General features: G+C 41.1%; 1 protein-coding gene across 2 annotated transcripts in view; it reads right to left on the reverse strand.

Annotated features, from left to right (window-relative positions):
• Ppp2r3a (protein phosphatase 2 regulatory subunit B''alpha) overlaps window positions 1–22,009 on the reverse strand; it is a 95,266-nt gene that overhangs the window by 44,840 nt on the left and 28,417 nt on the right. For both annotated transcript variants that reach the window (XM_032910210.1, XM_032910211.1), the window contains exons 4-5: window positions 15,751–15,853; window positions 5,883–5,957 (exon numbers count right to left, since the gene is read on the reverse strand). In XM_032910210.1, the coding sequence (XP_032766101.1) occupies window positions 5,883–5,957; window positions 15,751–15,853 (178 nt within the window). The remainder of the gene's footprint in view (window positions 1–5,882; window positions 5,958–15,750; window positions 15,854–22,009) is intronic.

Below are 22,009 nucleotides of genomic sequence, written 5' to 3' on the forward strand. Positions count from 1 at the left end.
ACGTGTCTGCCTCTCTGAAGGTTTAGCTTCCTTCCCAATGGATTTGGGTGCAGAGAACTGTTTATCCGGGTCTTCGTTTCCCTTCAGGTTCCGGCGGTGTCTCAGGCAGGGCTCCTGCCTCACCTGGGCCCTCTCCCACGGGAGCCCAGAGGCCTTATACCGATAATATACATTCTTAACCTCAAATATGCTACACAGTCATACTGACAGAGGCAGAATACACTGGCACGAAACCAGTCAGTCAGTGAAACACATAGAAGATAGACCCCGAAATAAACCCATATATCTATGGACAACAGACCTAATTTTTGACAAAATGTCAAGACCATACACTGTTTGATACAGTGCTGGCACCAGTAGATGAATGAAATCAGATCTACACACACACACACACACACACACACAACCTTCTACAACATGTGGAGTGAGCTAATTCTAAGTGGACCAAGGACCTTAATTTAAATCCTGAAATGATTAAACTGTGAGAGGAAAACAAATATTTAAGGATACAGCTACAAGAAAGAATTTTCTTCTTTTTCTTTTCTTTTTTTCGGAGCTGGGGACCGAACCCAGGGCCTTGCGCTGGCAAGTGCTCTACCGCTGAGCTAAATCCCCAACCCCAAGAAAGAATTTTCTTAATAAAACCCCAATAGCACAGAAAATAGTCTTAAGAACTAACAAATGGATTTTGATATAAAGTTTAAGAGTTATTACATAGCAAGTAAAGCTATCAGTTAAGTGATCAGAACCCTATGGAATCAGAGAAAAATCTTTATCCGTCATATTTCAGACAAGGCAAGTTAAGATCTTATAAAAATTATAAAAATGAACCTCCCAAACTCTTAAACTGACAGTCAATAAATAGGACAGTGAAATAAACAGACAGTTCTGAAAAGAAGAAACACAAGGCCGGGAAGATGGCTCAGCTAAACAAGCATGAGGACCTGACTTCAGATTGCCAGCAGTCACACAGATACTGGACATGATGGCTGGTGCATGCCTGGAACCCAGGTCTGGAATTGGGGCAGAGAGGTGGGTCCCTAGGGTTAGCTAATTAGGGCCAGCCAGTCCAGCTAATTAGTGATCTCTAGGCCCAGTGAGAGCTCTGCCTCAAAAAATAAAGTGGAAAATGACAGAGGAAGATACTTTCTATGGATTTCTGGCATGCACATGCACATGCACAAACACATACACACATACACACACACACACACACACACACACAGAGAGAGAGAGAGAAAGAGAGAGAGAGAGAGAGAGAGAGAGAGAGAGAGAGAGAGAGAGAGAGAGAGAGGAGAACATACCAGGTAATAGTAATATTAACTTTAGTTTTAGATTTGAGGCCTAATTCACAGGATGAAATTTATGTCTGATAGTTGGTCAAAGCCCATTATGCGAGGTTACAGATCTTACTGGAGAATCTACTGTAGTCTTGTAAATGGACATGTGTCAGCTTTCTAAATATTTATGTTTACAGCAGAGACTGTGCTGTTCTCAGTGTTGTTCAAAGAAGCTTCTCTTTACACTGAGTGGTGGTAAATATATTCAACTGGTAAAAATGCGGAAAATGTTTGAGTGGTTAGACTCAAACAAGACATTTGTGTCACCCTTTCCAAGGCCACGGGAATGAGGAAGAGGGGGTGGAAAGAACGTCAGAGCCAGAGGATGGGAGGACGGCTGTCTTCTGGACATGACACCATGCAGTGGCCATAGCAACGATCAACTCTCAGAGATGTAGTCATCTGCACTAGGCTTATAGGATACTGGTTCCATCAACATTTCACTGTGCATAAGGAAAGGGTCAGTGAGGCTCCGCCTCTTTCTCAGTGGTATTGGCAGTCAATGCTTGGCTGGAGAGATGTGAATCTTTTTTCTTCAGTGATGTAGCCACTGACTAAGTTAGCTGCCCATGCTCTACTAAATAACTTCCTCCATGCTGCTGCGACCAACTCCAGTTGAACTCAGTGGGTCCCAAACAACAGAGAGACCTGAACGCTAGAGGGGAAGGGGTTAAGCAGGAGTAGGAGGGGGAACAAAGAGGGTAATGGGAGAGGATTATGATTGAATACACTGTATACAATCTCTGAAATTATCCATGAGGAATCTGTCTCAAGGCATGATTCACCATTATTTTCCTCCTCCTCCTTCATTATTATGATTTGACCCAGGATCTCACCCAGTAGCCCAGGCTGGCCTGGAACTCATACGGCCAAATCTGGTCTTGAACTTGCTTGTGATTCTTCAGTGTCAGGATAATTTAAGCATGAACTACTACGCTTGGCTTCACTTTTAAATACAGTGAAAAATCCTTTGTTCTCGATATTAGAATCTATCCTCTGTAAAAATTTCTCCTCACCCCAATAAAGGTTGGAAAAAAGTGCTCAACTATGTGTTTCCTTAGTCTCCAGGGAAATGCAAATTAAAACTATTTTGTGATTCTATCATATCTCAGCTAGAAGAGTCATCACCAAGGAAAGAGACAAAAAGAAAACAAGCTGGAGAGAGGGCTCAGTGGTTAAGCATGTGCTGCTCTTCTAAAGACCCCGAGTTTAGACAGATCCTAGCATCCATGTCAGGTGGCTTACAGCTGTCAGGGAACCCCACACCTCTTCTGGCCACTGTAGGTGTGGTGAGCCTATATTCTGGCAAACATGTAAACATGCATGCATACCATGCACGTTGTAGTGGTTTGAGTAAGCCTGGCCCCACAGGTTCATATGTTTAAATGCTTAGTTCCCAGTTACTGAGTCATTTAGGGAGGATTGGAAGCTGTGGCCTTGTTGGAGAGATGTTTCTCTGGAGGTGGCTTTGAAGCCCATAGGAGGCAGACAACTCTGCCTCCATCTTGAGGATCACATGTAAGATTTCAGCTACTGCTCTAGTGCCCTGCCTGCTGGCCTGCTGGCCGTGGACTAACGCTCTGTAACTAACAATCCCCCATTAAAGTCTTCCTTGTACGTGTGGTCTTCATCATGATGTCTCACCACAGCAACAGAAGAACTAAGACACACACAGTTTTGTTTTAAAGGAGATGACAGAAATGCTGATGAGAATGTAGGTAAAGAGCAATCCTTATTACAGCGTAGGGGTGGAAACTGGTACAGCAATTTTGGAAATTGGTATGGAAGGCTTTAAGAAGTTAAAAATAGAAAGTATATAGAAATTATATGACCTATCGGTACCACTCCTGGGCTTTTACTTAAAGGTCTCTATTCTATTACAAAGATACACATAATCGGGGTTGGGGATCTAGCTCAGCGGTAGAGCACTTGCCTAGCAAGTGTAAGGCCCTGGGTTCGGTGCCAAGCTCCGAAAAAAAAAAGAAAAAAAAAAAAGATACACATAATCTATGTTTAATGATACAGCTTTCCCACTAACAAGGAAATGAGACCAGCTTAGATGTTTATCAGTAAATGAGAGGACAATTAAAAAAAATACATATACAAAGGAATTTTACTTAGTTGTAAGGAGAATGAATTTCACAAGAAAGTAGCTGGATCTGGAAGCTATTGTATCGAGTGAGTTAAGCCAGACTCAGAAAGACAAATTCTGCACATTATTTTTCCTGTATGGATCCTAGTTTTGAAAGGTTTATTTATTTTTATTTTATGTGTATGAGTGTTTTACCAGCCTGCATGTAAGTGTACCATGTGCATGCAGTGCCACAGAGGTGAGAAAGGGGGAACCAGGCCCCCCAGAAGTGGACTTATAGATGGTAGAGTCGCCATGCGGATGCTGGAAACTGATCAATCCCAGGTCCTCTGAATTAGCTGCTGAGCTGTTTCTCTAGCTCCAGGACCTGTTTTTAATGTTTGTGTTTGTGAGGGAGGCTTGAGTGTGGGTATGGGCTATGAAACTTGAAGCAGGACTACAGAAGGGCATTACAGCAGGAGGAGGGAAGAGAGCACATGTGACATGAAAATAGAGAGGGGGTCACTACAAATGGAAGGGCACAAAGTGGGGGGTCACAGAGAGCAGGAGAGCCAGGAGGATAGGAGAATCAATCGAAACAACTTTCCCTAAAATTCTATAACAAAAGATTACTTTGTATGCTAGTCATAGACATTAGTGAGCAAAACTGCACAGGGATAAGGGGACAATGGAGGACTGGACAGGGACTGTGGGTTGTATTCCAAGTGACATGGGAAACTGTGGGAAGCTTGGAGCAGAGCAGTCATGTGATCTAACTTGTACTTTTAAAGGTTAACTGTTTTGGGACGACTAGTCTGTACTGGCAATGATGGTGGAAGCAGAAAGACCAACCAGAAGTCACGCAAGTGAGAAAGTGCTCTGTGGATTGCGGGGAGACAACTGCTAGTGCAGGAAGGTTAGTGAGCAAAGCTAACTTCTGAGACGGTTTGCTAGAATAATGACACCGCCCTCTGGCTTAGAAAAATCTTACATTTTAAAATCTAATCCTCTCTCTCCCTCTTTCTCTCTCTGTTTCTCTTCCTCTCTCCCTCCTCTCCCGTGTGTGTGTGTGTGTGTGTGTGTGTGTGTGTGTGTGTGTGTGTGTGTGTGTGTGTACGTGTACATTCCATGGCATGAGTATGGAGGTCAGAGAATAACTTATGGGAGTTGGTTCTCTTTTTCCACCATGCTGTGGTGTACCAAACTTGGGTAACTAGGCTTGCTGGCTAGGCTGCTAAGCCTCTTTTGTTTGCTTGTTTTGAAGACAGGGTCTCTCAATGTAGTTCTGGTTGTTCTGGAACTTGCTATGTAGACCTGGATGGCCTCCAAATTCATAGAAATTCACTGGTCTCTGCCTCCTGAGTGCTTGGCTTAAAGGCGGACATTACCATGTCTAGCTGCTGAGCTTTCTTACTGGCCAAAATCTTACCAAGTGTTTTAGCATCAAAAGACAAACAATGGAAAAGCAAAGACAGACATTCCAATAGGGGAAATACTAAAATAACATAGTAGCCATTTGGTATATTAGAACTATATTCTCAAAATGACAGAATTCTCCCTAGAGGAGACTGCCCTATTTACCTGAGTTACCTATGTAAGCTATTGGCAAAGGCTGTCTCACTTTAGTGCATCTGTGAATATGAAGTATGCCTTGAGCTTGTGTTTTGAATACCTTAGCCCCAGATGATCCTGGGGTTATCTGGGCAGAGACTGCACTGCTGGGCTGTCCCCTCTCACTCATGATGACCTGTGACTCATCAGATCAGAGTAGCTGACAAACAAGGAGCATGAGCACTGTAATTGTGAGCATGTTATTTTAGATTCCCATATGGTCTGTTTTGTTTACACATAAGCTACTTATTATCTATCTCTAGACACAATTTTAGGGGTCTGGAGACATCTATTTTGGGGGGCTAAACTGTTGACAATTATTTTCAGTATTCTTAGAAATGCTGAAGCCCACTGAATATGAACATCTGTAACAGTAAAGACACTGGATAGAGAGGTGAATTAGAAGTTAAGAACTCTGGTGGCTCTTCCAGGGGACCCAGGTTCAATCCCCGGCACCCACATGGTGCCTTATGGCAATCTTGTAGCTCCAGTTCTAGGGACACTGATGCCTTTTCTTAGTTTCCTCAGGCACCGCATGCACATGAACACAGACATATATGGTGGCAAAATACCCATACAAATAAAAATAAATCTCAAAAAAAAGTGAATGTATGCCTTATAGTACCAGATAGAATATTAGTGCAATTTTATACCACAGACCTCTTTTAAGTATTGACTCACATGTGAAGGAATATGAATACAAATAAAAATTACCCATTTTTCACTTTTTACCTTATTTCCACTTAAAATGATCATTACAGACCAAATCTTCTGTACAACAATGTGAAATCCTGGATACTAGAGAACAAGAGAGAGGCGACTTAAGCAGTTTTATTACAACAAACCAGTGCCCATCTTACCGTGGTGATGTAGCGGGAATGGAATTCAGGAGCATCTTTCAGGAAGGTGAGGCCAGGGTGTGTATCTACCACATCCTTAAAAAGATTGAAATCAAAACTAGGTTAACAAACGGAAAAAACAGAACACAACCTCCTTAGAAGTTTTTCCTTCATGTGGAATAGGCTGACAGTTGAGCAAATATTCTATTCTAGAATACTACATAATACACTGAAAATTTAATTTATTCATTATTATAAGCATGTTTATAATACATGACTTTCTACATGCACATAATATGCTTAAGTATAAAAAATTTAAATTATCTATATTTAGTGATTCACGAGTCAATTCTTAGAGGTATGTATGTTCTGCAATCCTAACACAGTAAAAGCTGTCTGAAAAGCCACCAGAAATCTCAGTAGGATTTACTGAGAGTCATGACAGAGACAAGCCAAGAAAAATGATTTTCTTTCTTAATCCAGAGGCATGAAACTTGGGGAGGGGGAGCTGAAGAGACGCTAATGCCCAAGAGTGCAGCCAGGCGTGCTGGCACTTGTACTTTACAAGTGAGAGCAGAGACGAGACAGGAAGAGTCCACATTTGAGGTTTGCCTGTTCTAAAGAAAAAAATTTACATGGGCAAATTTGTTTTCAATTTAAGATTTTGTTTATCTTAAAATCTATTATCTTGTTCTTGTGGGAGATTATTAGTTTAGACTTTGAAAACTTTGTCTAATTGGAGTTTTAAAGCACTTTTACCCTAGAGACTATTAGAAATCGTTACTCCTAAATTAACTACAATGCTAAAACAGGTGTATCTATTAATTTCTAACAAAACAGCTTAAAACTAGGTTTTACTGCTTATAGTTTTGTGGACTTGGAAATAATTTTATATTTTCAGATGAACTGTGAAAAATACTGCAGAGAAACTTTCTATGACTTTCTTCCATCTTCCAAAGATAGTAACCCACAAACCACAGAACAATGATCAAACTAGGAAACAAACATCTGTGCAGTTCTAAGCTACAGACCTGATCAGATTTCACCACTTTCCAATTCTGGCCCTCTGGTCTGTTGCATCTAGTCGTTCTGGTCTCTCTGGTCTCTGGCCTGTAATGCTTCTTTCCTGTTTTCATGACTGCAGTGCTTTTAATGAATTCTGGTAAGTTATGTCTCTCAGCTTGGCTTTGTCTTAAGTTTTCCTCAAGCAGATTAAATTCACACGTTTCCATTAGGAATAACTGCAAAGGTGATGCCGTGTCCCTTTCCAGTGTACCACACAGGCAATATGTGATTAGTTCTGTGACTCAAACTGACCCAGCTTTGGCCATGTGGAACTCTTTGATTTAGGATCTTTCTGACTGTCCTGTCCTTTGTACTTTTAAGTTCATCTTGCATTTTCCTTTTCCCATATTTTATGCCAACCTTCTAAGATTCAATAGTTCATTTTAGTGGAGAAGAATTTTAGAAATTGAGTCTGGGTGCTATGTGTCCCCATTATTACTGAGTATCACTGCTTTCAGACCCTGTAGCAGGCATAACTATACATGTATGTGCCTCTGTGAAACTATAACTATATAATACTATAAAATACTATGTATTAATTACTTTGGTTCCAATCCAGTACAAGAAAAGTTTACTCATGACTTCTTTCTTTTCTTTGTAACTATAAAAGTGAGAGACCTTGCTCTCATCTACAATGTAATTAGCTACTTGCTCAATCCTGCTATACCAAAAAAACTACTAGTACCATTAAGAAATAAATGTAGGGCTGGAGAGATGGCTCAGTGGTTAAGAGCACTGACTGCTCTTCCAGAGGTCCTGAGTTCAATTCCCAGCAACCACATGGTGGCTCCCAACCATCTGTAATGGGAGCTGGCACCCTCTTCTGGTGTGTCTGAAGACACCGACAGTGTACTCATATACATAAAATAAATTCTTAAAAAAATAAATATACTAATATAATATTTGTATGTAGTTGCTTTGGTCTTTTTTAAATCATTTTTTTAGTCTAAGGATTTTATTCATATCTACACTGTATTTGATCAAATGTGTCTCCCCATTCCCTTCCTCCCCTTCCTTCCACTTCCTCCTTTATTACCTGCCACTTTCCACCTCCCAACTTCATGTCTCCCTGTTAAAAGTCCATCAGGTCCACTTAGTGCTTCATGTAGGAGCGTGAATGTAGGACACTTTACTGAGCACAGGTAGTTTCTCACGGACCACATCCCTGAAGAAAGCTGGCGTTCTCTCCCCTTTAGCCATCACGACAGAGGTCTGCTTTCTCTGGCAAATACTGTTTCTATAGATGTCTATCCCTTCTCTGTAACGATTCCTTATCTTTTATCCTCTGCACACCAACCAATTGTGGGTCTTTGTATTAATCACTACCTACTGCAGAAAGAAGCAGAGCCCAGGCCCTTGGCAAGAGCAGCAAGTGCTCTTGGACACTGAGCCATCTCTGCTGCCCTACATTTTCTGGGATAAATGTTACTGGATCACAGCATCTTCTATATGGTAGCATTTTATTACATTTCATCACTAGTTATGAAATTGCATTTATTTGCAGTTCTCTTTGTAATGTATTTACCTGACTTAGATATCAGTGATATTTGCTTTAGAAATGATCTAGGGTTATCCATTTCAATATTCTGGAATGATTTGTAGAAATAGACTACCTGGTCTTTGAAAAGTTGGACAATTTCTCTTGTGAAACTACTTGTTGTTGGCTGTTTTTAAAATGTTTATTAACATTTTTACAACTTTTGTAGAACTTAGACTGTTAAATTTCCCAAGTAAAATGAGTCAACCTGGGTCCCATGTCTTTCTAGAAAACTGTCCATTTCACCTAGGTTTTAAAAATTTATTCCCATAGAGTTTGTATAGTACCCTTCTGTTTTTTAACTAAAAGAATTAACTTAATTTTCACAATACAAATGAAAGTACTTTTTTTGGTTCCATTTTTCCTTTCCCAAATTATTTTAATAAGACAGAAATGAATCTTTCTTATTATATTGTTATAAATCAGAGTCACAGCAGCATAATCTCTTGGAGAAGTAGAATAATAAAATAAAATTGATATAAAGAAGCCTTTCCTCTACCTTTGTTCAGATAAGTGGGTATAACCAAGGGACAGCAGCTCTAATGACTGGAGGTCCATGTGTCACCAGCATGCCCTCTCCCACAGGTGTCCTCTTTCCAGGTCCCACTGGTATTATCTTAAGAGAAGGGCCTATCACTGGCATCATGTGAGAACTTCTCATGTGGAATGCTGGCATCATACCAAGGGGAAGAAAATAGGGGGACTAGAGGGAGGCAGGACCATGTCCTACAGGAAGAGGGGAAGATGGAGTTGCAGGTATCTTTCTTTGTTGGAAGTAGCCATGGTGGTGTCAGTCAGGCTCTGAGTTAGGTCTTCCATTTGTCAGTGCCAGTTTGCCGACACTTGCACTCTATTTGTGCCCCACCTAGTGCAGCGTGTCTTCCTCACGGATGAAGTAACGGGTGAGCCATGTATTCCAGTAATCAGAACAGAATGCAGGCATGTTGCTCTGCAGGCTACCAGCCACTCTGTTCCAAGCCCACTGCCAAAATGACATATACAGGACTGTAAAATAGTCTTTTGTGACTTTAACTTTCCTTTTGTTTGAATGGTGGCTCACAACCATCTTTAGTTCCAGTCCCAGGGGCTCTAACATCTTTTTTTGGCCTCAATTGGCACCAGGTATGCATGTGGTGCCCAGACATATATGCGGACAAAACACTAATATAAAGTAAACAAAAATTTAAACAATGTATTTACTTATATTTTAAGAAATTTATAGCACACAAAGCAATGGTTTTTATCAAGGCATTTTCATACATATAAGTCTTAGAGTTTTGTTCTTACTCATCATTTCCCACAATACCTTTCCTTGGTCTGCCTGTGACATTGTTGCTGAATCCCTTCTTTCAAAAAAATCTTTTCTTCTAGCATATATATTGTATTACCCTCTCTTTCCCTGAATCCCTTAAGCCCTCTTCTTTCTAGCTCATCTTTTTATTTTCAAGACTCTCCTCCATGTGCATGCGCGCGCACACACACACACACACACACACACACACACACACACACACACACACACAATCACTCACTTAAATCTAGAACCCAAATGTGAGAAAACAAAGAATTTGTCTGAGTCTGGATTATTTCATTTTATCTCCAGTCCCTTTAAATTATTCTGCAAAGGTCATAATTTAATTTCCCCTATAGATAAAAAATATTCCATTGAATATATATAAATATAAATAACCTCTTTTTCTTTTGATCAAATCAGTTACTACTGTCAAGCACTATATTTCATTTAAGCCTTTATCCCTAGTACTCCAGAGCCAGAGGAAAAGGCAGGCACATCTCAGCCTCTTCTACCTAGGGAGTTCCAGGCCACTCATGGCTACATAGTGAGACACTGTTTCAAAATAAAAACAAAAATAAAAGAAAACAAATTTCAATTTAGCAAAACTGCTATTGGTTTTCTATTCTCTGTCTCTTTAATTCTTGATATTGGGGGCTAGGTTGACAGGTACACAGGACTAAGTATACCACATCTTTTTCCCTCCATTTGTATGATCAAAATTATCTATTATTATTAACAAGGCTGGACATGGTCATACACACCCGTAATCCCAGCACACGGGAGGTTCAGCAGAAGGACTGTAAATTCAAGAACACCCTGGGCTCCACAGTGAGTTTGAAGTCAGCCTTAGCTAAATAGTGAAGCTACTTCCAGATGGGCATGGTGGCACATGCCTTTAATCCTAGCACTTGGGAGGCAGAGACAAGTAAGCATATCTTGTTGAGTCTGAGGCCGACATAGTGAGTTCCAGGCTAGCCAGAGGTACATAACAAGATCCTGCCTCAAAAAACAAACAAAACAAACCCAAAACATACCCAAACAAAATTAAAACAATAAGACACTTTTCAGAGTAAAGGACTGGATGGGTTATATAGCTCAGTTGATAGTGTGCCTAAGCATGTATGGGTTTGATGCCTAGCATCTCATAAAACATGTATGGTGGTGCCTGTGCATAATCCCAGTATTTAGAAGGAAAGGCAGGAGGGTCACTAGTTCAAGGTCATCCTGCACACCATCCCTGCTTCTCCCTGCAACTCTCTTCCTCACCTCCACGTCTTTTTGTTTTATTTTGTTATTCCCTGATTTTAAGCATGGTCTGTGTGTGACCACAGGTTTGGAACTCTCTGTAGGAACTTGGCGGGCTCATTATTAGGTACATTACTAAAAGAAATGACTGTCCCTTCTTCAGAATCTATCAGTAGTCAGTAATCCAGCAGGTAAGGTGTGCTGGTTAGTTTCTGTCAACCTGACACTTAAGTAGAAGAGTGGGAAGAGGAATCTCAAAGGAAGAACTGTCTCCATCAGACTGGGCTGTAGGTATGACGGTGGACCATTTTCTTGATTAATGATGAATGTGGGAGGGCCCAGCTCACTAGGGGTGGGAGCACCTCTGGGCAGGTAGTCTCTAGTGGTTTAAGAAAGCAAGAAGGACAAGCCATGGGAAGCAGGTCAATAAGCAGCTTTCCTCCACGGTTCCTGCCTTGGAACTGTGATGAACTGTGATGGGAACATGTAAGCCAAATAAACCCTTTCCTTCCCAAGTTGCTTTGGGTCAGTGTTCTATATTAGCAACAGAGAGGTAAATTAGAAGATTAGGACCCCACGATCCCCTCTATGAACCATGGCTGGTGATAGACCCAGTTTTGTGTATGCCCAATGCAAACAACTGCAGGTGCTATGAGAACATATTTACAAGTCATGAAATGATAACATTTCATTGTCTTTCTCCCAATCTTCCAGGTCTTACATTCTTTCTGCTCTTTCTGTGATATTCTCTGAGCCTCAGATGTGTGGTGTAACTGTCTTGTTCAGAGCTGAGCACTCAACCATCACCACCGTATTCTCAGCACCTAGAGCAGCCATGATATTCATCCTTTCATGTGTGGGGAAAACATTTAAAACCGATTCTTAGGAAGTTTCCAGAATATATATTATAGCCAGGCATGGTGGCATATACCTTTAATCTAAGCACTTGGGAGGCAGAGGCCGGAGGATCTCTGAGTTCAAGGCCAGCATGGTCTATGGTGGTTTGTATATACTTGGCCCAGGGAGTGGCACTATTAAGAGGTCTAGCCGTGTTGGAGTGGGTGTGTCATGTGGGCGTGGGCTTTGAGACCCTCATCCTAGCTGCCTGGAAGCCAGTCTCCTCCTAGCAGCGTTCAGATGAAGATGTAGAACTCTCAGCAGCTCCTGCACCATGCCTGCCTGGATGCTGCCATGTTCCTGCCTTGATATGGACTGAACCTCTGAACCTGTAAGCCAGCCCCTGCAGGTTGGTGTCATTATGCAGGTGAGGGCTGGCACAAGTTAGGTCAAGGCCATAATTGGACAGTAAAAAAATAAAGCAGGGACAAAGCTTTTGTAAGGCGGGAGAGGGGAAGGAAGTAGAATCAAAATGGAGACGGAGAAGGATGACTCAGATCCAGGTGGTCCTGAATCGCCAAGGTAGCTGGGATGGATTTCTGTAGGCAAATCTATCATATCTAGGTGGGCAGTTTATATCCTTATCAGTTGGTTGTAAGTTTATTGTGTGGATGTAGTGTGGATTGAGAATTTAACATATAAATCTGATTGTCGGGTTGTAGTTTGTTGAGTCTTGATTTTAACGGGTTGTTGGGAGTTTACACCATAACTATTAGGGGGCGGATGTTGGGAATGTAAACACAGCATCGGCACAGAGTTACGAGCGGGAAGCTGCTGCTGGGACCAGGGGGTGGATGCTGGAAATGTGAACAGAGTCCACGGTAAGAGAGTCACAGTGATAAGAGGTCTCTGTGTTTTGAGTGAGGGCAGGGCAGGCTGACAGGGTGCCAAGTTGGAACGGCTCGTGGATTCCCCGGGCCTGGAACTAGGGAGAGTGAGACTGCCAGGGTACAGCTGTTCCACCCTTTTATTGCTGCAACAAGTCCCAAGTAAATGTTGTCCTTACAAGAGTTGCCTTGGTCATGGTGTCTGTTTACAGTAGTAAAACGCTAACTAAGTCCATACTGTGAGTTTCAGAACAGCCAGCACTACATAGCAAGATCTTATCTCAAAACAAAGCAGAAATAACATACAATGTTATTGATTATAGTCAGTGTATTGCACACTAATCTTTTGAACAGACTCCTATTTATCTGTGCATCCCTGTTGAACATCTTTCCCAGCTGTGTAAGTGACAAAGATAGCAGGATCGCTGGGGCCTGCTGGCTGGGAGCTGAGCTCAGGTCCAGTGAGAGATCCTGTCTCAAAGAAATAAGGTGGGGAGTGTGTAGAGCAGGATGTCTTCCTCAAGCTTCTCTGAGTAGAGTGTGTACACAGCACACACGCAAACATGCAGACACACACCTCTGCACACATAAACACACACTTAAAGAATAGATTCTGGGACTGATTTATTTTACAGAAAAAGCAAAGAACCTCTGGATTCGAATGAAGGCTCTTCTGGCCATGGATCACTGTTACTTCAGTAATAACCCTAATTTCAGACCTGAGGCACAGCTTCATGCTGAGGGAAAATTGACATTTTCTTCCAGACTGTATATATAAGGGCTCAATATAAAAACTTAAGTGACAGAAAATAAAAACTTAAATTTTTTTGGATTTATTTATTTTATTATTTTATGCATATGAGTGTTTTGTCTGCATGTTTATCTGTGCACCACATGCCTGATGACCACAAAGGCCACAAGAGGACGCTGGAGCTGCCATGTGGGTGCTGGTAATAAAATCTGAGTTCTCTGTAGGAGCAATGTTGCTTTTAACCACTGGGCCAATGCTCCATCTCAAAACATACTTAAGTTCTGAGATTTAGTCATGAAGATCTGAGACATGCTTTCTACATGTAAACAATATGAGTAGACAAAGATTTTAGCATCTCTGAAACAGAAAAGAAAAAAATGAAAAGTGTCCTGTTTTTTATTTATTTGGCTCCATTAGTGAAAATTATTCCACACAAATTTGTTCCCTGGATGAGTAAATAGGGAGCCTATGCAAATAATATCAATGACGAATGTCCCTGAGATCTGTTGAGAGTAACAAGGCCTATTGCCCTTAACCTAAATTATTCCTAGCCGGAGTGCTCTGAGAGGCAGCAGGCTTTGTGCCTTTTTCTCTCCGACAAGTACTTTCTTTTTACTGTGTTCCTGTCTACCTTTATGGCTGGTGGCAACTGTGTTACAAATGTCAGTATGATGGATTCAAGTTTCCATTTTCTTATTCCATCATTTGTTCATTCGTTCGTTCATTCGTTCATTCACTGGTTTCTCGAGACAGATCTTGCTATGTTTAGTCTGTAGGTTGTATCCTCTTGCTCGCTCTCTAGTGCTAGGATTGTAGGCAGGCACTAGCAAGCACCACCATGCACAGTTCTTCTTCCTATTCTAGACTTCTGTTACAATAGATCTTAGTGGAACAATTGGACAGCCATCTTAGGGATGTGCATAAATCAAAGAGTGAAGATACGCCCAGTTCATGATAGTTGTTCTGATTACTCCATAGCCTTTTCTTTCTTTTTTAAAAATTGTTTATGTATGTGAGTACATTGTCACTGTCTTCAGACACACCAGAAGAGGGCATCGGATCCCATTACAGATGGTTGTGAGCCACCACGTGGTTACTGGGAATTGAACTCAGGACCTCTGGAAGAGCAGTCAGTGCTCTTAACCACTGAGCCATCTCTCCAGTCCCCTTAGCCTTTTCTTGTTTCTTACCAGATTCTTTATTTTTAATTTTTAAAAAATTTTCATACTACATTATTTTGACTATATTCTTTTTCCTCCTGGATCCTCAACTTCAAGTTTTTCTCATTCTTAGAAACAAACAACAAAACACCGCCCCTCCCCCACCTCAGTTCATTTTATGTGGGCCCACTCTTCCTAACCAATGAGGCTTGCCCTGGAGAATGGTTGATACACCCAATGTCACTCCATTAAGAAAACTGATTTTATCTCTTTCAAATGCTATCAGTTCCTGTTAGGTTCTTAACTATGGTTGATGTTATCATTTTTCAAACTGTGTTTTAAAATTCTCAAGTTTCCTAAGATGCTTCCGTGCTTACTGTGAATGACTAAGGAGGAGGCTGGATGCAGTGGGAACAGCCCGGTTTTGTCTATTTTATACTGAGTTCTGTTTTAGATTCCATTCAACAAAATATTTTTACTACTAAAACAATTTGAAAACGATTCTTAGCAATCTGGTTTCTAGATGTATGTAGCTCAATTGCATAGTTACGCTTTAAAACGAAAAATTATAGTTATACTTTAAAATGAAAAAATATCATCACAAGGTATATGGTTACATATACCTTTTTTTTTTTTTATTAACTTGAATATTTCTTATATACATTTCGAGTGTTATTCCCTTTCCTGGTTTCGGGCAAACATCCCCTTCCCTCCCCCTTCCTTATGGGTGTTCCCCTCCCCACCCTCCCCATTGCTGCCCTCCCCGACAGTCTAGTTCACTGGGGTTCAGTCTTAGCAGGACCCAGGGCTTCCCCTTCCACTGGTGCTCTTACTAGGATATTCATTGCTACCTATGAGGTCAGAGTCCAGGGTCAGTCCATGTATAGTCTTTAGGTAGTGGCTTAGTCCCTGGAAGCTCTGGTTGCTTGGCATGGTTACATATACCTTAATCCTAGCATTTGAGATTAAGAGTTTGACGTTAGCACTGGCTATACAGTAAGATGCGTTATTAATAAACAAAAAATTTCAGAAACAACCAGCCAAAGAAACAAACAAAAAAACCCCTTTCAAACTCCAAAAATAAATTCCATTTTTAAAAGGTACAAAACCCACCTGAAGTAAAGGAATAAAATCCTCTTGTTCGAGATAGCTGCAGCTGGGCTTTGCCAGAAGCCAGATGAACTTGGAGGCATCATCATGATGGTTACTTAGCAACCTACGAAAGAAACATTGGTTAGGAAGATCTGGTACTTACAACATACAATGACTACACATTTACAGGCTGGTAATTTCAGTCTGACTTGGGTGCTATTTAGATTTAAGAATCAAATCTAAAGTCTTTTCATTTTCAGTGCTGGCAATTAAAGGGTAAACTTCATGCAAGTCCCCTACTACTGTTACCCCTCTGTCCAATGCTCCCCTCTCAATGGCTTCCATGCTCCTGACTTTTGTCAAAGGAGTATCAATTACATGATCGTGAACTTTTCTTCTTGAGCGTTTTTGAGACTGAGACCACAGGGTAAAATGAACAGATACAGGTAAAATAAGTGTTATTAGGGGAGAAGGCCAATTCAGTTAAGCCTGACAGGGGGCTTTTAAAGAACAAACTTCAGAAAACCAGTTCTCTGTTATTTGTTCTGTTTCTAAAATTCTTCACCTCCAACTACAGTTCCATAAACTCTGACAGAAAAGTCAAAACACTGGAAAAGCAAAACTTAAACGCTTTTCAAACTACTCCTTTTCCTGGACACGTGTATGTGTGTGTGCGTGTGAGTGCATGCATGCATGCGTGTGTGTGTGTGTGTGTGTGTGTGTGTGTGTGTGTGTGTGTGTGTGTGTGTGTGTGTGTGAAAATGGTGGTATCAAGCCAGGGACACATGACTTTAACGCCAACACTTAGGAGGCAGAGCTACGACAGTGTTGGTGAGTTTAAGGCCAGCCTGGACTACAGAGCCAATTCTAGGACAGTTGGTTCCAGGACAGAAACCTTGTCTTGAAAAACAGTAACAATAGGAAAAAAGGTATTACTAGTCTTTGTTATCTGAGGGTTTGAAACTTTGGAGCCATTTAATTCTTTTTTCTATTTCTTATTATCTATATCTAACTAACTCCAGATTTTCTTATTTTCCTTTGTTAATCATTTATTGAATGCTAACTGTGTGTCAGATATTTTATCTGGCCTTGAGTGAGCTTGGATAAAAGAAAACAAGATAGTTTTATTCCCTGTAAGGAATGTATAGTTCAGTGTTTGGTTTCCAGTGGAACCTCCACAGTATTGAGTAATGAAAGGACAGAGGGGGCCTGTGGGGTTTCCTATAGAGTGAAGTAGGAAAGAGGTGTGGTGGAGGAGGGTAGCACAGACAGACAGATGCCTGGTGTCAGAGTCACACAGCACCTGGGCAACACAAAGTGCAGAGGGAGTAAGAGGAGGGCATGTGCGAATAAAATCTAAGATGGCCTCTTTTAGATCAGGCCAAGACTTCGCTCCATAGAAGGGTTTTAAGTGACATGGTCAGATGTGGCTTTCAAAAACATTAAGCATGAGACCACAGCAGTCTGAGCACCGCATAGGCAGCATGAGACAGAAAGGGCCACCCTGGGTGGAGGGAAAGGATGTGGCGCCTTACAGGTGATTACAAGGCTCCAGCAGAGACCATTAGATGTTTGGACGATAGATGGGATTACTGGAGTCCTGAAGACATTTCCCACAAAATGTTCTGGACAACTGCTTCTTGCCATTTCTACATTTCTCTACAAGTTTTGGGCCTTATCAACATGGAGAGGCTGCTAGGGAGAGTCCTCACAGACTCATTCAACCTTTCACTACAGACAATTCTACAACCATCTTTGATTATTCAAGTCTCTTACCCAGAATGTACAGTATGCTACTACTTAAATGCCCAAGTTTAAACGCCTACACTGTCACTAAGCTAGAAGGTGCCTACCACCTCTCTTACACTTTGTAAGTGAGATTTCCACTCCAGGCACAGAACATGGCTCTGGACTCATACAGAGAAAACTTTCAAAATGCTAATGCTCTAACAAACCCCACACTGACTTTGTTTTGAGCTACAGTCACTGAAAACCACTGAAAAATTGATGGAATAATAAAAAAGTGATGAGGTTTATAAAAAGAAGCGTTTTTATACATTTTAAGAAAAGGATTGCAATGTACAATAGATGAGAAATAATCTGAAATGACAAAGTCCAGTTAAGCTCTTTAAAAAAAAATAATCAAAAGCATGAAATAGAAAAAGGTGATTTATAGTTTTTTGTTAATGGTCTAGGCTGATGACCTCCCTAAAGCAAGAGATTTAAAAAATTAAACTTTTAAAAAAAGCCATAAAGACTGAAGAACAAGGCAGGCATAGCTATCCTGCAGTGACCATATGCTTTTAAGGCAAGTGTTGTTTTATTAGTGACAAACACAGCGATATGAACCAGAGAGAAAGCAGAGCACAGCTAGCACTAAAGAGGAGCTCTGCCCCCAAGCTGATGCTCTAGCAATGTAAGAAAGGAGGTGGAGCTATGACTCCCCCAAAACTGTCCTGGTTCTAAGGGCAAGTGTAGATGTGCAATGGGTAGCAACATGGAGACAAGAGGGGATGATTGCTCATTCTAAACCCAACCCAAAGGCATCCCGAGCAGGGGAAGGATTTCCTTAGCTTTTGAGTTCTCTATTTAACTTTAGTTATAAAAATTCTCTACAGCTCTCATTAATAGAGCAAGCCAGAATGCATATGTCTATGTCAACATATTTTAACTCTATACTGACACTTTCCAGTTATTCTTTGTGCTTGAATACTTTTTGGACTTAAAATATAGTATCTTATACAGCAGTCCAGCCGCACAGGCATTCATCGCGATCTTCCTACATCAGCTTCCAAAGTGCTGAATTGCAGGCTTAGACATTTTAATATACTATATTTGGAACTCAAATTGCTTTCTGTGAAGGGTAAAATTCACAAAAAACCGTTAAAAACTCAAATCCCTTTCCTAGGGATGGTAACTCAAACCATCGTTCACTTAGTGTCTAAACACTTACACTTGAGCCTTCCTTACACGATCTGGCTTTTAAATGGCATTTTACCAGGAGCTCCCACTAGAGGGCACCCAAACCATTTAGTAACTGACAATGTACACTCATTCAGTAGGGTTCTTTTACCACAGAAGTATGGGAACAGTTGCTTGTGCTGTGTAACTCTGTGAGCAGTTTTCTGCAGACTTGCCCATCATGACTTTCCGTTCATTTACTTTTCTGCAGAAGTTGTTTTCCCTCAGAGATAGCAGCATGGATATAACTTGGTGGCCGTCACTGCTGTGCTGCTCTACCTGACCTCTCTCAGAGACAAGTCTCAACTGAAAACTGGCTGTGACTCCCCCAGTAAACATGTAAATCAAACTGGACACAAGTTGTCCTTTGCTGTAGTCAGCCTCAGTTACTCATACTGTCCTAGAGTATTAAAAATATACTATCAGCAGCTGTATTTCCTCTGGTTAGCTACGGTATCTCTTCTGCTAGACTATTTCCTGTTTGTTTTTAATCTCCAGTTTGCTTACACTCAACACTCACATCTTGCTTTTCCCTAGACTGCTAGGTAGTTTTTGTCCAACCACACTGAGCTCATTAACTGAGGAAGCCTCTGACTAGGGCTGTGTCAGCTATTTACTCCTTTAAACTCCAGCTCATGTGACAGATGAGGACTTTTCAGGGCCAGGCATCTACCTGGATAAAGGAAGATAGTTGAAGAAGCCCAATCATCTATACGTCTATACATCATTTAAATTCTTAAATCCTACTACTGGTTTTACATACTAATTAAACCCAAAATTCTCAGTTCAGATTCAGACTTTGCTCCTGGGAAAGGAAAAGACCAAGCTGAGCTCCCTACTATGTTTGTTTGTTTTTATGACAGGTCTCACTCTAGAGCCCTGGCTGGCCTGGGACATGCTCTGTACACACTGTGAAGAAGTTTACTGATAGTGCCTTGCACACCCTTACCACTTCAGTCCTAATACAATAAAGAAAGAATGTGATTTACTGTTGGAATTTTAAGACTAGGAATCATTTACTAATCATTTACTTTGCTTTCAAATATCACACAACTAAAAGCCTTTGTGGAGTATGAAGGAATTAGAAGGATCCTCTAAGTTTAATTCTGCTGATGCTATGTGTGTATTTTAAATAGTAAGTGGACAGTATTTCCATGTTACCAGGAGAAAGAGTATGTAGGCCAGAAAAAGCAAGAAAGGCACATACAAAGAAGGGTCATAAGTTAAAAGGGGAGACTGGCTGTGTTGGCTCGTCTTCCGTTAACTTGACACACAAACTAGAGTCATCTGAAAGGAAAACTGAGGCCTCCCCAAGATCCAGCTGTAGGGCATTTTCTTAATTAGTGATTGATGGGAGAGGGCCCAGCCCACTGTGGGTGGTTCCATTCCTAGGCTGGTGGTCCTGGGTTTTCTGAGAAAGCAGGCTGAGCAAGACAGTAAGTATTATCCCTTCTTGGCCCCTGCATCAGCTCCTGCCTCCAGGTTCCTGCCCAGCTTGAGTTCCTGTCCTGACTTCCTTCTATGATGAATAACAATATGGAAATGTGAGTCAAATCAACCCTTTCCTCCCCAACTTGCTTTTTAGTCATGGTGTTTCATCACAGCAAGAGAAATCCTAACTAAGTCACTGGCCCTAATCTCCTGAATTAGCTCAACCTAATTTGAGCTAATTCTCAACCTGTGGGTCATGACTACTTTGTGTGTTTGTGGGGGTCGCATATCAGATATCCTGTATACTAGATATTTACATTATGATTCATAATAGTAGCAAAATAGGTTATGAAGTAGCAATGAAATAATTTTATGACTGGAGGTCACCAAACATGAAGAAGTGTCTTAAAGGGTCACAACCTTAGAAAGGCTGAGAACTGCTGTCATAAATCGTGTTTTAAGAAATAACACCTAGGGCACAGAACATAGCTCTGTTGGCAGACTGTTTGCCTTGGGTTCCGTTCTCAGCACTGCATATGCCTGGTGTGGTAGAAATGCACATCTGTAAATCCCTGAACTTGAGAAAAGGAAGTGGGAAGGTGAGGTGGTCTAAGTCCTCACGAGTGAGTACAAACCCAGCCTGGATACATAAGACTGTCACAAAGCAGAGGCAGGCGGATCTGCTTGGTCTACAAAGACAGTTCCAGGACAGCCAGGGCTGTTACACAAAGAAACCCTGTGTAGAAAAACCATATATCTATATATCTATATCTGTAAGGATGTAGTGTTTTTGATAAATCAACTGAATATAATTTTCCATTGGATATTTAAGACTAAGTACATTTTTATTTTTAAAATTTATTCTGGAGTGTGTGTGGGGGGTTATGGGGTGAGAAGGGGGAAGGTAGGCAGAGGGAGAGAGACCCACACATGCTGTGGTGGCTGGAGGATATGCGTTTTCTACCTCTTTACAGTTCTTTCCTCATTTAAAGTAGCATCTGTCACTGAGCCTGGCGTTCCCACAAGACTGGATGACCAATGAGATCCTGGTACCTCTGTGTTTCTGTCTCATGCTTGGCTTACAGTACATACAACCATGCCTGGCTTTTGTGGGTGCTGGGGATTTGAACTCAGGTCCTCATGTTTGTACTCTTGTCCACAGAACCACCTCTCCTGCCTGCACATATGCTTTCCTTGTGGTACACGTGGTTCTGCCCTTAAAAGAGAATCTTGATTTACTTTTATCATTACTATTGGATTCAAATTCTGACTCTCTACTTTTATAGGTAAAACCAAGAAAGAAACTGTCACATAGCTATTTAAAAGTATTTCTGTAGATTTGCTTTACTGTTTAAATATACAATATTAAAAACTATACAAAAATTATGCATACTGGTGTTTTGTTTTTTTTTTTTTTTTTTAATGTACCACATGCATGCCTTGTGCCTGAGGAGGCAAGAAAAGGGCTTTGGATCCCAAGAACTAGAGCTACAGAAGGCTATCAGTAATCATGTGGATGCTAGGAATCAACCTAAGGTCATCTAAAGGGTCAGCCAGTGCTCTTAACTGCTCAGCCACCTCTCTAGCCCTGAGACAGGGTCTCACCCTCTAGCCCTGAGACAGGGTCTCACTAAGTAGCCCTGGCTAGCCTGGAGTAGCTATGTAGACCAGGCTAGCTTCAAACTCACCGATCTGCTTGCTTCTGCCTACCTAGTGCTAAAACTAAAGGAATGTGTCATCATGACTGGAATTATTTAAGGGCATAAAAGACAAAGTCTTGTGGCAAAGAACTTGTAGGTAAAAAGGTAATGAATCGTAGAATTTTCCTTTGAGCTATAAGATACAAAGAAAATGAATAAATGAATGGGATAAATACCACTTATAAGGG

Source organism: Rattus rattus, chromosome 8, assembly GCF_011064425.1.
Source record: "Rattus rattus isolate New Zealand chromosome 8, Rrattus_CSIRO_v1, whole genome shotgun sequence".
NCBI lineage: Eukaryota > Metazoa > Chordata > Mammalia > Rodentia > Muridae > Rattus > Rattus rattus.